This window comes from Lepidochelys kempii, chromosome 3 (genome assembly GCF_965140265.1).
Source record: "Lepidochelys kempii isolate rLepKem1 chromosome 3, rLepKem1.hap2, whole genome shotgun sequence".
In the NCBI taxonomy this organism is placed as follows: Eukaryota; Metazoa; Chordata; order Testudines; family Cheloniidae; genus Lepidochelys; species Lepidochelys kempii.
The window spans coordinates 190,856,467-190,871,272 of record NC_133258.1 but is presented as its reverse complement, the minus strand read 5'-3'; the positions used below and the strand labels follow the sequence as shown (position 1 = coordinate 190,871,272).

Genomic DNA, 14,806 nt, shown 5'->3' with positions numbered 1-14,806 from the left:
TCAAGATGCTTTTCCGGAGGTTTTATTCTTATTCAGCACATAATTACATTGTTTTATAATGAGATCTAAAATTCTGGTTCACTGTGAAAACTTCACTGATCAAAGATTGTTTACAGTAGAGTACAACATTGGTACCACAGAAGCACATGGTTAACATTATTGTGCTCTGAAATCTATTGATAATTCTGATGGCCATAACAACAAGCTTATAGAATTAACACTGTAACACAAGAACTATCAACAGAACTGAATTAACTACTCTGTGAAAATATAAGAGTCCAAAATAAAAAATAAATATGAAATATGAATATGATGTGCATATTATTAAAACTGTTTAACTTGACTATACATGCAGTTTAAATGATCTTTTCTTTCATAATTGCCGATAGCAGAAGTTTAAAATTACCCGTGAAAGTTAAACATACAGTAGTCTTTATTTATTATTAATAGTAGTACTAAAATAACAAAATGTTTCACTTATACAGCATTTTATAGCCAAGGTTTTCAAGGCATTTACAAACATTAATCAATGAAGCCTCACAAGGAGATAATAATAAGGCATCAAAATGTTAATGCCAACATTTTCAAAAGCAATTTTGAATTTTGCCTCTCTCATTTTTGGGGTGCCTAGCTTTCAACATCCAAGGTCTGATTTTTATAGGTGCTAAAAAATATACAGCCCCAGTTTAAGCCATTGGCACTGCAGGTACTCAGCATCTCTAAAACATAAACTCTGAGCGTCCAAGGTTGGACAATCAAAATTACAGGACACTTCTGAAAATGTGTGTCAGTGGCAGAGCGAGAAAGAGACTTCAGAATTCTCCACTCCCAGTTGGGTGCTCTAAACACTAGACTATTCTGCCTCCACTCCAAAAAGCTAAAATAAAAAGTAAATCTACTACACTATTAGCACGCAGAGGAGCAACATACCCATTATTATTTCAACTATTTTAATTCACCTGAAATGTAGTTTTGTGTGACTCACTATAATGAAAAATGCTTTTAATAAGGCACCATTTTATAATCAGAGAATAGTGTCCCTCTATAGTGACTGCAACCTTTCAGCAGATGGCATTTAGCTACAACCCAGCAGGATGTTCAATAACATATAAAATTACCTTGTGTGCTTCCGTGCCTTTTTTCTTATGAAATGTTGGTGCTCTCCAGAAGGCAACAGTCAGAGTTCTATAAAAGATGCAATACCCCACATTAAAATAGGACAAATTATATTGCTTGCCAAGTAGCCTAAGACTAAGAAAATATCATAGTTGCACAATGAAAATTTCCAAACAAAACCAAAAGTGAGTGTCGTTAAATTGTCATCATTGTTTAGAAAGAGTGAAAAGTTTGGAAAGCAGATTCATACCCCTAGACTCACTAGGAACCTGATCCTAAAACCACTGAAGTCAATAGTCCTATTTACTTCAACGGGCTTTGAATCAGGCCTTATAAGAATTAGGATGACTAGAGAGTCCTGGAAACAGACTTTGAATCAAATGCCAGGTAAATGTTACCATGTTTCATTGTTATGGGGATGTCCTACCAGCACTATGGGTCTCCTGAGAAGAGCATACAGAGGCCTGACCAATGTCCAGAGCAATACTGTCCTTTGCTTTTAGAGGGTGAATCTATTAAGTGCATCACCAGGAATTCATTGTCTGTGGATGGAACCCATCTAACTACAACATACGCACTGAGACATGCCACTTTGTTTTGTTTATAACAACAAAATTCAGTCAACCTAAGCAAGTGCAACAACTGTAATTCATGTGTGATATGCTAATTTTTGCAGTTATATGGGCACATTTTCATGCATACATCTCAAAGCACTTTGCAGAGGAGAGTAGGTATTATTATTCCATCTTGTGGATGAGGAAACTGAGGCACAGAGCCATGAAACACCTTGCCCAAAGACACAGCAAGTAAGTAGCACAGCTAAGAGTAAAACCCAGCTCTAATGAACTACCAGTCCTGTATTGTATCCATTGCTCCACTCTGCTGTGATATCTACCTGTACCAAGAAAACACATTTTACAGTGTACCAGGGATATGAATTTTGTGTTATCTTCTCAATCTTCTGCTATTCTATTTTATATAGTTTTGCCTCATCCTTATGTCATTTTTCCTTTTCATGAATTAAAAAGTTTGCATGCTTTTACTGAATTGTTAAAAACATCAAACCACATAGCACCTCGGGCCAGATTTTAAAGATGCAGATAGGTGCCTAGTGGGATTTTCAAAAGCACCTAAACAAGTTAAGTGCCTGTTTTCAATGGGAGTGAGACACAGACCTGCTTAGGCACATTTGAAAATCCCACTAGGTGCCTATTTGTATCTGTCAGTGTCTAAATCTTTGAAAATCTGCGCTATCGTTGTTATAATATAAAAAGGCAATTTAATTTTATAACAGCTTTAGGTAAAGTTAGCAGAGTCCACCACGTTTTTTTAAAAGGATTGAAGTTAGTCATGCTCATGGAGAAAAATAAATCTAAATAGATGGGTATTTCAAGCCCCACAATTCAACATTACTATTAAACCTCTTGGAATAAGTAAGCATCACACATTAAGACATACCATAGTGTCTCAGGGAAGTTTGCACTTTCTTGAAGCATTGGGACCAGCACTCCTCAGTGCATCTACGATTCAGCTGGCTCTTGCTGGAGAAATCCCAGAGGGTTTGGAAGCTGGGAGGAGAAGCTGCACGACTGCACTGAGGGAGGAATCTAGCCAAGGCTGGACATCCGGAAAGGGGTAACTGCAGAATCTAGCCAAGGATGGACATCCGGAAGGGGGTAACTGCAGTACATAGGGAGGAGGATACACAGTTGCTATGAGGCAGGTGGGAAGTTTATATAATGTGCAACTTAAACATTTGTATATGACCTGAGACTAAACATAAGAAATTTTAGGCCCCAACTTGGCAAATCACTAACACACATGCTTATTGGGGGCCTTAATACAAAAGGAAAACGTTAGAGGAAGTTATGAACATCTTAAAGAAACAATCTGAAATGGAATGACTTGTGTAAGCAGAAAGTTAAGGCAAAAGATAAATAGCTTGATTCTCTGCTATCTTGCCCCTTAAATAGTCATATACACCTGTGTAAAGCTGGGGTAAAATTCTACCACTAGTGTAAGTTCCTGGAGAATTCTGATTTGGTCACATGTTCCACTTGCTTTGCACAGGTGTACAAAGGTGAAGGGCAGAGGAGAATCACGCCAAATATATAGAATATTTTCAGAGGCAATAATTGGACAAACTCAAGAGGTAGGCAAATACCTATCTTGGCTACACCAGTACCAAATTCATTTTATTCAACTTTTAGCCCACCATTCATTTCTTTTATAAATTTTGTAATTCTTTTCAAAGAACTATAAGAAAAGGATAGCATGAAATTCTAAATATGCAGAAATAAGTCATTATTTTGTTATTTTTTTTTCTTATTCCATATTCCACTGATGGAAACAGCCAAATAATGTTTGTGAAGTAATAAAAGAACAGATGACAACACACTCTTCAACATTTATACTAATAATAAATAATATTTTGCATTCAAGTATATAGTGCCTTTCACTGGAAGAACTCAAAGGACAAAGTATAGTGGTAGGCAATTATAACTCCTGTTCTTAAAATGGGTAAACTGATGCACAGAGATATAAAGTGACTTGCCCAAGGTTACTAAGGGTGAAATGCACTCCACCCTAGTGTTGAGTCACTGGATCCTGCAACCCCTTCCCTAGCTCACCCTCTTTGTGGCTTTGCATGCTGGCTTATCAAGGGCCACTAGAGACCCCTTCCATCGGGTGCTGAGCCTAGACAGGCAAACTTTGTGGGGCTGGGCCACCCTCAGTCTCCCACAGTCTCTATGCATACTTTGGCTTAAGTGGCAAAGAGGGCCACCACAAATGGATCTCACCAACAACAGGAATAGAACCCAGATCTCCATCCCCTGCTCTAACCTCTGGAACTGTGGTCCACAAACTGTGGGGAACGCCCCCCCTAGGGGGACGTGGAGGAACATCCTGGGGCCCACGGTGCAGCCCAGGCCAGCACCCATGGGGGGGGCAGGGAGGGAGGGACACCCAGCCCTGCCCTGCTCCCAGGTCTGCTCCTGCCCCACCTGCAGCCCCATCCCAGCTGCCAGTCCCCACTCCCAGCCCCTACTCTTGGCCGCCAGACCCCAGACCCCACTCTTGGCCCCCTGCCCCCACTCCCAGCCCCGCTCTCAGCCCCAGCCGCGACTCCGCTCCCAGCCCGGGGGAGCACGGACACATTCCATTACTGGTAAGGGGGGGGGGGGGCACGAGAGGAAAAGTTTGAGCACCACTGCTCAGTGTTTCTCAAATGCAGCCACAGTGGCCACCAAAAGCTTTTCTTGCAGCCACAGCCTCCTGGGTAGTGATTGGGGGAGGACAAAGCAGCGGCCCCTCCTCTGGGGCTGCCAGGAGGGGTTGGGCCTTACCCCACTTTGGAGCCACAAACACCTGAGGAGCAGACAGCCAGTGTGAGTTCCCCACCTTCCTGGGGCTGCTGGCTTCAGCCCTGGTGTGGCGGATGGCAGGCTCCAGCTGCATGGCAGTGGGCTCCTGCCACAGGCTCTGACCATGGGGCTTTGGGTTCTGGGCTTTCACTACTCAGCAGTGGGCTCCATCCCGCGACCACAGGACTCCATCCCACTCATCGCCCCTGCTGCCTCCCTATCCACCTCCCCAGCCAAGTCTTTATTTGTTCCCCGGCTTGCCAGGGCTGAGTGAGTCTGCTGTGAAAAGTAATATTTGTATATTTGTTAATATCACTTTTCACTACCTCTCAGCTAACTAACAGGTCCACTGCTGTGAAAAGTGATATTAACAAACATACAAATATCCACTTTTCACAGAAGCAGATTTACTAGCTAGCAAGTCTAAAAATGCAGCCAAAAAATCAAAAGAAACCATAAAAAAAGACAAAAACATGCAAAGCATCTTATTTGTCTTTCTATTCTGTTTAGCTCCGGTAAAGAATAGACATCTGTACATTATTTTTATTATTGAGTCTGAAAAAACCCTACATAAATAAATTACAGTATATACTCGATCACAAGCCAGTTTGTTTATAAGCCGACCCCCCCATCCCTCCCCAAGATGGAGAAGTAAAAATGGAAAAATTTTATGACCCACTCTTAAGCCGACCCTATAATTCAGGAGTCAGCAAACTTTGTCTCCTGGGCGACCAGGATAAGCCGCTGGAGGGCCGAGATGGTTTGTTTACCTCAAGCGTCCGCAGGCACGGAGGTAAACCTAAGTAAACAAAGTGTCCCAGTGCACCAGCTGCTTACCCTGACGGGCCAGGACAGCAACTGGTGGGGAAATTTTTTTGGGGGGTGGGGGGGAGAGAAGCTGGGGGTCAGGGAGCAACCCCTGTGACCACCCCGCACATGACCCCACCCCTAGCCCGTGACCCCCACACCGTCCCCATCCCATCCCTTCCCACCTTAGCTGGAATGGGCCAGGGGAGGATGAGCTGCTCCAGCGGGCCAGACCGGGCGGTGCGGCCGTGTCTTCCAGTGGGCTGGGTGGGCTGGCTCAGCCATAGCGTGCTCTGGCTGGCTGGGCAGCATGGCCACAGCTTGCTCTGGGGGGCAGGACCAAGCGGCACGGCTGCAGCCTGCCAGCCCTGGAGCTGCAGCTACTTCAGAGGCTGGTGGGAGAGCAGCCTGGCCAGAAGCGGAGAGACTCTGGCCCCGCCTCTTCCCTTCTGGCTGTGCTGCCACTCCTTGCCCCCTCTGTTTGGGGTGAGGGCTGTGTCCCACCTCTCCCATTCTATACCCATTCATAAGCTGCCCCCTTCCCTGATGCTTCCCTTTTTTACTAAAAAAATTCAGCTTATGAATGAGTATATATGGTACTATGATTTGGACAGATTCATGTGCATATTTATTTGTTTTTTCTTAAAGTTAATTAAGTATTTTAGGAAAAATTGCCAAGCAGCCACCAGTTAGAGTTGGTGGTCTCAGAGTGTGGCTACCCAAAAAAAAAATTGTTGTGAGAACCCCTGCTCTAGAACAAAAAGCCTCACAAAACATCCTTCTGTTTGGATTTATTTTTGACAATCTTGTTAACCATCTCAGCATAGAATGCACAGTCTTTCCGGGGCAATACTGAGGCATTTTAGGGAAGCTTGCCCCATAACTGCCCATACTGTACTGTTCTGTGATTTTCCACAATCACCTTTTTTAGGCAAGAACTAGAGCAAATACATGGACTTTGCACTTATATCTGATGCTCCTGGGAGGAATTCAGTGCAAAAAAATTAAAAATTCTGTGCACAATATTTTAAAATTTTGCAAAATTCTGCATAATATAATCACGCCAGTTTCAATTATTTTGGTAATTTATTTCAAAATACCTGTCGGCAAGTATGTCTAACAATAGACAACATAAAACATTCAGGAAATGTTTTTTGACAAATAGATTCCTTACTAGCATATTAATACAGAACTTTGAGTAATAATTCAATTAAACTACAATACAGAAACATATTTCCTGTGCCACTCAGAAGCAGTGCAAAGGCTTGGGGGAATCAAGGGTAAGGGTGGAGCTGAGGGAGAGGTAAGTAATTGCTGGGCAGGATCCTGGAAGTGAACCTGGAGGGTTGTTGGGTGTGGGTGGGAAGTATGGAGCAGGGGGTTTTTTGGCAGGAGAAGGGATTGTTAGGGAATTGGGGAGCCTCCCTCATGCTGACCCTGGCTGACCCCTAGCCTCACGCATTCAGTCAGGCACATCTGCTCCTGCCCCATGTGTTCCTGCACTCCCTCTCCCCCATCCCCATTTGTCCCTGCACCCTATCTCTTGTCCCCATGTGCCCTTGCATCCCCAGTCACCCCTCCCCCATCCCCATGTGACCCTGCACTCCCACTCAGCCACCCCTACCCCTTGTCCTCATATGTCCCTGCACCCCCACTCCCATTCAGCCCCTGCACTAGCCTGCCCCTCACTAGCCCTTCTGAATCCCTGTCTGTGACCCCCAGCAGCCCCATGTGCCCTGCTGTCTGTTCCCCCGCACCACCCATATCCTGTGGCTCCTCACCTGGCCCTGTGGGCAGGGCACTGTGAGGAACACAGCCTCTCCCCATCCCTCTCTGGGGCTGGTTGAGCCAGCTGCCCTCTGTTCTGGTGCCATAGCATCCCCGGATGGGCGAAAGGCATAATTGCAGCGCCTCTCTGGCAGAATGTATTTTCTGCTGAGAAAAAAAAAATCTGCGGGGACAAAATTCTGCATGTGCGCAGTGGCATAGATTTCCCCCAGGAGTAAGAATCAAAGCTCAGCTATTAGGACTTCCTCGCAGTAGTGAGGATTTGGTCTCTAGTCACAGCACCCATTGTTTCTCACCCACGCAGTTACCACGGTCAGAATTTTTCAAATGGCTCAGCACCCATAATAGGGACCATATTTTCAGAAAACCTCAAGTCCCATTCAGGCAACAAAACAACTGGCCAGATTTTCAAAAGAACCAGCATGTTGGGTGCTGAGCTGTTTTTAAAATCTGTCTTTATTTGAGTGCCTAAAAGGAAGCTGAGCTCTTTTGGAAATCTGGCCTATAACTGATATCTGACAGCTGTGGAAGCAATTTTTCATCACATGTGGTCAAGTCAGAAAGCTTCATACTTTTTGACCAGATTCCCCCAGGATTTACCCCTTAGCTCAGGGGTGGGCAAACTTTTTGGCTGAGGGCCACATCTGGGAATAGAAACTATGGCGGGCCATGAATGCTCACAATATGGGGGCAGAGGTGCAGAAAGGGGTGCAAGTTCGGCTGGGGGTGCGGGCTCTGGGGTGACACTGGAGATGAGAGGCTTGAGGTGCAGAATGGTGCTCCGGGCTGGGATCGAGGGGTTTGGAAAGCAGGAGGGGGATCAGGGCTGAGGCAGCAGATTGGGGTGTGGGGAGAGGCTCAGGGGCGCAGGCTCTGAGCGATGCTTACCTCAAGCAGCTCCCAGGAGCAGTGGCATGTGCCTTCGGCTCTTAGGTGGAGGCGCAGCCAGGTGGCTCTGCACCCTACCCCATCCACAGGCACCACCCCAGCAGCTCCCATTGGAGAACCAGAGGGGGCCATTTGAGCTTGCAGGTGCCAGAGCAGGGTCATGCCGCAGCTTCCGGGAGCCACATGCAGCGGCCACAGACCCTGCACCGTGGCAAGAGCGCTGGAGCGGGGCCATGCCGCGGCTTCCAGGAGCTGCGTGGTGCAGTCGCTAACCCTGCGCCCTGGCTGGAGCACCAGGGCGGGGCCGAGCTGCATAGTGTGGCCCCTGACCCAGTGCCCCAGCTGGAGCGGGGCAAGCCCCAGACCCTGCTCCCTAGTGGGAGCTCGTGGGCTGGCTTAAAACAGCTCGCAGACTGGATTTGGCCCGCAGGCTGTAGTTTGCTCACCCCTGCCTTAGCTGGTTCCCCAAATTCTCTAGCTGTCAGTCACTCAATAAATTAACTGATACAATCTTTAAAAATACAGCCAGTTCCCAGGGCCGGATTAAGGCAGAGGATTTTGGGGCTGCAGCCTAGAGCCCCAGCTCAAGGGGGACCCTGCAAAAATAAATCACGGGCAGCAATCTCTGGGGCACTCAGACTGCCTGGCCTGGCCCCGCGCTGCTCCCAGAAGTGACTGGCTGCTGGCATGTCCCTGATGTCTCTGCAGTCCCCGGTGGGGGGGAGGCAGCTCCGTGCGCTGCCCCCACCCCCAGCACCGTCCCCGCAGCTGCAGGGGCGGCGCTAGCGAGTGCAAGCAGTGCACGGAGACACACTGTCCCCCTCCCTGCAGGGGCACGCAGAGATGTCCAGCAACCAGTTGCTTCCAGGAGCGGCGTGGGGCCAGGGCAGGCAGACAGCCTGCCTGAGCCCGGCTGCGCCGCCGGCTAGGAGCCACCTGTGGTAAGCGCCTCCCAGCCAGAGCCTGCACCTCGCAACCTCTCCTGAACCCCAATTCCCTGCCCAAGCCTGGATCCCCCTCCTGCACCCAAACTCCCTCCCAGACCCCGCACCCCCTCCTGTACCCCAATCCCCTGCCCCCTCCTGCACCAAACTCCTTCCCAGGAAAAAGACTTGTATACAGGGGCCCCACAAAATCTAATTGCCCCATGCCTACAGGAGAGTTAATCCGGCCCTGCCAGTTCCCAGCACATCCCATGTTCTCCTGCCACTTAGGTGTCTTCTCCATGTACTCCTCTCAATATATGGAGCACAAAAATGTCACTGACTTCATTGTAGAGTTGGATGACACTAAGGGTATGTCTACACTACGGAATAAAGTCGAATTTATAGAAGTCAAGTTTTTTAGAAATTGGTTTTATATATTCGAGTGTGTGTGTCCCCACAGAAAATGCTCTAAGTGCATTAAGTGCATTAACTCGGAGGAGTGCTTCCACAGTACCGAGGCTAGGGTTGACTTCCGGAGCGTTGCACTGTGGGTAGCTACCCTACAGTTCCCGCAGTCTCCGCTACCCATTGGAATTCTGGGTTGAGATCCCAATGCCTGATGGGGCTAAAACATTGTCGCGGGTGGTTCTGGGTACATATCATCAGGCCCCCCTTCCCTCCCTCCCTCCCTCCGTGAAAGCAAGGGCAGACAATCGTTTTGCGCCTTTTTTCCTGAGTTACCTGTGCAGATGCCATATCACAGCAAGCATGGAGCCCGCTCAGGTAACCGTCACCATATGTCTCCTGGGTGCTGGCAGATGCAGTACGGCATTGCTACACAGTAGCAGCAACCCATTGCCTTCTGGCAGCAGACGGTGCAATACAACTGATAGCCGTCATCGTCGTGTCCGAGTTACTCCTGGCCACGTCGGCTGGGAGCACCTGGGCAGACATGGGCGCAGGGACTAAATTTGGAGTGACTTGACCAGATCATTCTCTTTAGTCCTGCAGTCAGTTCTATTGAACCGTCTTATGGTGAGCAGGCAGGCGATACGGATTGCTAGCAGTCGTACTGTACCATCTTCTGCCGGAAAGGCAAGAGATGAGGATGGCTAGCAGTCGTATTGTACCATCTTCTGCTGGGCAGGCAAGAGATGAGGATGGCTAGCAGTCGTACTGTACCATCTTCTGCCGAGCAGCCATGTGATGTGGATGGCATGCAGTCCTTCTGCACCGTCTGCTGCCAGCCAAAGATGTAAAAGATAGATGGAGTGGATCAAAACAAGAAATAGACCAGATTTGTTTTGTACTCATTTGCTTCCCCCCTTCCCCGTCTAGGGGACCCATTCCTCTAGGTCACATTGCAGTCACTCACAGAGAAGGTACAGCGAGGTAAATCTAGCCATGTATCAATCACAGGCCAGACTAACCTCCTTGTTCCAATAAGAACAATAACTTAGGTGCACCATTTCTTATTGGAACCCTCTGTGAAGTCCTGCCTGAAATACTCCTTGATGTAAAGCCACCCCCTTTGTTGATTTTAGCTCCCTGACGCCAACCCTGTAAGCCGTGTCGTCAGTCGCCCCTCCCTCCATCAGAGCAACGGCAGACAATCGTTCCGCGCCTTTTTTCTGTGCGGACGCCATACCAAGGCAAGCATGGAGGCCGCTCAGCTCACTTTGGCAATTAGGAGCACATTAAACACCACATGCATTATCCAGCAGTATATGCAGCACCAGAACCTGGCAAAGCGATACTGGGCGAGGAGGCGACGTCAGCACGGTCATGTGAGTGATCAGGACATGGACACAGATTTCTCTGAAAGCATGGGCCCTGCCAATGCATGCATCATGGTGCTAATGGGGCAAGTTCATGCTATGGAACGCCGATTCTGGGCTCGGGAAACAAGCACAGACTGGTGGGACCGCATAGTGTTGCAGGTCTGGGACGATTCCCAGTGGCCGTGAAACTTTCGCATGCGTAAGGGCACTTTCATGGAACTTTGTTACTTGCTTTCCCCTGCCCTGAAGCGCATGAATACCAAGATGAGAGCAGCCCTCACAGTTGAGAAGTGAGTGGCAATAGCCCTGTGGAAGCTTGCAACGCCAGACAGCTACCGGTCAGTTGGGAATCAATTTGGAGTGGGCAAATCTACTGTTGGGGCTGCTGTGATGCAAGTAGCCCACGCAATCAAAGATCTGCTGATATCAAAGGTAGTGACCCTGGGAAATGTGCAGGTCATAGTGGATGGCTTTGCTGCAATGGGATTCCCTAACTGTGGCGGGGCCATAGACGGAACCCATATCCCTATCTTGGCACCGGAGCACCAAGCCGCCGAGTACATAAACCGCAAAGGGTACTTTTCAATAGTGCTGCAAGCTCTGGTGGATCACAAGGGACGTTTCACCAACATCAACGTGGGATGGCTGTGAAAGATACATGATGCTCGCATCTTCAGGAACTCTGGTCTGTTTCAAAAGCTGCAGGAAGGGACTTTATTCCCAGACCAGAAAATAACTGTTGGGGATGTTGAAATGCCTATATGTATCCTTGGGGACCCAGCCTACCCCTTAATGCCATGGCTCATGAAGCCGTACACAGGCAGCTTGGACAGTAGTCAGGAGCTATTCCCTACAGGCTGAGCAAGTGCAGAATGGTGGTAGAATGTGCATTTGGACGTTTAAAGACGCGTTGGCGCAGTTTACAGACTCGCTTAGACCTCAGCGAAACCAATATTCCCACTGGTATTACTGCTTGCTGTGTGCTCCACAATATCTGTGAGAGTAAGGGGGAGACGTTTATGGTGGGGTGGGAGGTTGAGGCAAATCGCCTGGCTGCTGCTTACGTGCAGCCAGACATCAGGGCGGTTAGAAGAGCACAGGAGGGCGCGGTACGCATCAGAGAAGCTTTGAAAACCAGTTTCATGACTGGCCAGGCTACGGTGTGAAAGTTCTGTTTGTTTCTCCTTGATGAAACCCCCCACCCCTTGGTTCACCCTACTTCCCTGTAAGCTAGCCACCCTCCCCTCCTCCCTTCGCTCACCGCTTGCAGAGGCAATAAAGTTATTGTTGCTTCACATTCATGCATTCTTTATTCATTCATCACACAAATAGGGGGATGACTACCAAGGTAAGCCAGGAGGGGTGGTGGAGGAGGGAAGGAAAATGCCACACAGCACTTTAAAAGTTTACAACTTTAAAATTTATTGAATGCCAGCCTTCTTTTTTTTGGGCAATCCTCTGTGGCGGTGTGGCTGGTTGGCCGGTGGCCCCCCCACCGCGTTCTTGGGCGTCTGGGTGTGGAGGCTATGGAACTTGGGGAGGAGGGCGGTTGGTTACACAGGGGCTGTAGTGGCAGTCTGTGCTCCAGCTGCCTTTGCTGCAGCTCAACCATACACTGGAGCATTCTGGTTTGGTCCTCCAGCAGCCTCAGCATTGAATCCTGCCTCCTCTCATCACGCTGCCGCCACATTTGAGCTTCAGCCCTGTCTTCAGTCCGCCACTTACTCTCTTCAGCCCGCCACCTCTCCTCCTGGTCATTTTGTGCTTTCCTGCACTCTGACATTATTTGCCTCCACGCATTCGTCTGTGCTCTGTCAGTGCGGGAGGACAGCATGAACTCGGAGAACATGTCATCTCGAGTGCATTTTTTTTTCTTTCTAATCTTCACTAGCCTCTGGGAAGGAGAAGATCCTGTGATCATTGAAACACATGCAGCTGGTGGAGAAAAAAAAAGGGACAGCGGTATTTAAAAAGACACATTTTATAAAACAGTGGCTACACTCTTTCAGGGTAAACCTTGCTGTTAACATTACATACATAGCACATGTGCTTTCGTTACAAGGTCGCATTTTGCCTCCCCCCACCGCGTGGCTACCCCCTCAACCGTCCCCCCTCCCCGTGGCTAACAGCGGGGAACATTTTTGTTTAGTCACAGACAAACAGCCCAGCAGTAACGGGCTCCTCTGAGTGTCCCCTGAAGAAAAACACTCTATTTCAACCAGGTGACCATGAATGATATCTCACTCTCCTGAGGATAACACAGAGAGATAAAGAACGGATGTTGTTTGAACGCCAGCAAACATACACTGCAATGCTTTGTTGTACAATGATTCCCGAGGACGTGTTACTGGCCTGGAGTGGTAAAGTGTCCTACCATGAAGGACGAAATAAGGCTGCCCTCCCCAGAAACCTTTTGCAAAGGCTTTGGGAGTACATCCAGAAGAGCCGTGAATGCCAGGGCAAAGTAATCCTTTCACATGCTTGCTTTTAAACCATGTATAGTATTTTAAAAGGTACACTCACCGGAGGTCCCTTCTCCGCCAACCGGGTCCAGGAGGCAGCCTTGGGTGGGTTCAGTGGGTACTGGCTCCAGGTCCAGGGTGAGAAACAGTTCCTGGCTGTCGGGAAAACCGGTTTCTCCGCTTGCTTGCTGTGAGCTATCTACAATCTCATCATCATCATCTTCTTCTTCGTCCCCAAAACCTGCTTCTGTGTTGCCTCCATCTCCTTTGAAGGAGTCAAACAACACGGCTGGGGTAGTGGTGGCTGAACCCCCTAAAATGGCTTGCAGCTCATCATAGAAGCGGCATGTTTGGGGCTCTGACCCGGAGCGGCCGTTCGCCCCTCTGGTTTTCTGGTAGGCTTGCCTCAGCTCCTTAAGTTTCACGCGGCACTGCTTCGAGTCCCTGTTATGGCCTCTGTCCTTCATGCCCTGGGAGATTTTGACAAAGGTTTTGGCATTTCGAAAACTGGAACGGAGTTCTGATAGCACGGATTCCTCTCCCCATACAGCGATCAGATCCCGTACCTCCCGTTCAGTCCATGCTGGAGCTCTTTTGCGATTCTGGGACTCCATCATGGTCACCTCTGCTGATGAGCTCTGCATGGTCACCTGCAGCTTGCCACGCTGGCCAAACAGGAAATGAGATTCAAAAGTTCGCGGTTCTTTTCCTGTCTACCTGGTCAGTGCATCTGAGTTGAGAGTGCTGTCCAGAGTGGTCATAATGGAGCACTCTGGGATAGCTCCCGGAGGCCAATACCGTCGAATTGTGTCCACAGTACCCCAAATTCGAGCCGGCAAGGCCGATTTAAGCACTAATCCACTTGTCAGGGGGTGGAGTAAGGAAATCGATTTTAAGAGCCCTTTAAGTCGAAATAAAGGGCTTCATAGTATGGACGGGTGCAGGTTTACATCGATTTAACGCTGCTAAATTCGACCTAAAGTCCTAGTGTAGACCAGAGCTAAGATTACAAGACAAGGGATCCCTTTGTCAGTAACTTTAGCACTCAGTCTATCTATGAAGAAGTTTATAAAACATAAGCTGTCAGTCGTCACATGATGTAAAGCCAAATTCTACTCTCAAACGTGCATAAATCAGGGGTGGGCAAACTTTTTGGCCCGAGGGCCACATGGGGGTTGCAAAACTGTATGGAGGGCTGGGTGGGGAGGGCTGTACCTCCCCAAACAGCCTGGCCCCTTGTCTCCTATCTGCCCCTCCTACTTCCCGCCCCCTGACTGCCCCCCTCAAAACCACTGACCCATCCAACCCCCCTGGCTCCTTGTCCCCTGACCTCCTCCTCCCAAGACCCCCTGCCCCTAACCACCCCCCCAGGGACCCCACCCCCATCCAACCTACCTGCTCCCTGTCCCGACCCCTATCCACACCCCCATCCCTAACTTCCCCCCAGGACCCCACCCCCTATCCAACCCCCCACCGTTCCCCGTCCCCGACTGCCCCCCCCCGAACCTCCGCCCCATCCAACCGCCCCCTGTCCCCTGACTGCCTCCCGGGACCCACTGCCCCTTATCCAACCCCCCCAACCCCCTTACCATGCCACTCAGAGCAGCATGTTTGGCAGCCACCCACCCGGCCGGAGCCAGCCATGCCGCCGCACTGCCCCACAGGAGCGCGCA

The 14,806-nt window shown here is 49.1% G+C and overlaps 2 protein-coding genes across 25 annotated transcripts in view; both read right to left on the bottom strand.

Moving 5' to 3' along the window:
- Positions 1–14,806, bottom strand: part of LOC140909632 (uncharacterized) — a 128,347-nt gene that overhangs the window by 109,712 nt on the left and 3,829 nt on the right. For all 24 annotated transcript variants that reach the window (XR_012158303.1, XR_012158304.1, XR_012158300.1 and 21 more), the window contains 2 exons: positions 2,575–2,796; positions 1,119–1,185 (listed from right to left, as the gene is read on the bottom strand). The gene's annotated coding sequence lies outside the window, so the exon portion shown is untranslated. The remainder of the gene's footprint in view (positions 1–1,118; positions 1,186–2,574; positions 2,797–14,806) is intronic.
- LOC140908848 (uncharacterized) lies at positions 12,069–13,747 on the bottom strand. The gene is made up of 2 exons (XM_073336743.1): positions 13,195–13,747; positions 12,069–12,606 (listed from the first exon to the last, which is right to left on the bottom strand). The coding sequence occupies exons 1-2, from the start codon at positions 13,745–13,747 to the stop codon at positions 12,086–12,088; spliced, it is 1,074 nt and encodes a 357-aa protein (XP_073192844.1). The 3' UTR covers positions 12,069–12,085.

Coding starts and splice junctions, on each gene's coding strand:
- LOC140908848 (XM_073336743.1), bottom strand. CDS start 13,747: ATGGAGTCCCAGAATCGCAAAAGAGCTCCAGCATGGACTGAACGGGAG. Junction 12,607..13,194: donor TGGCGGAGAAGGGACCTCCG/GTGAGTGTACCT, acceptor TTTCTCCACCAG/CTGCATGTGTTTCAATGATC.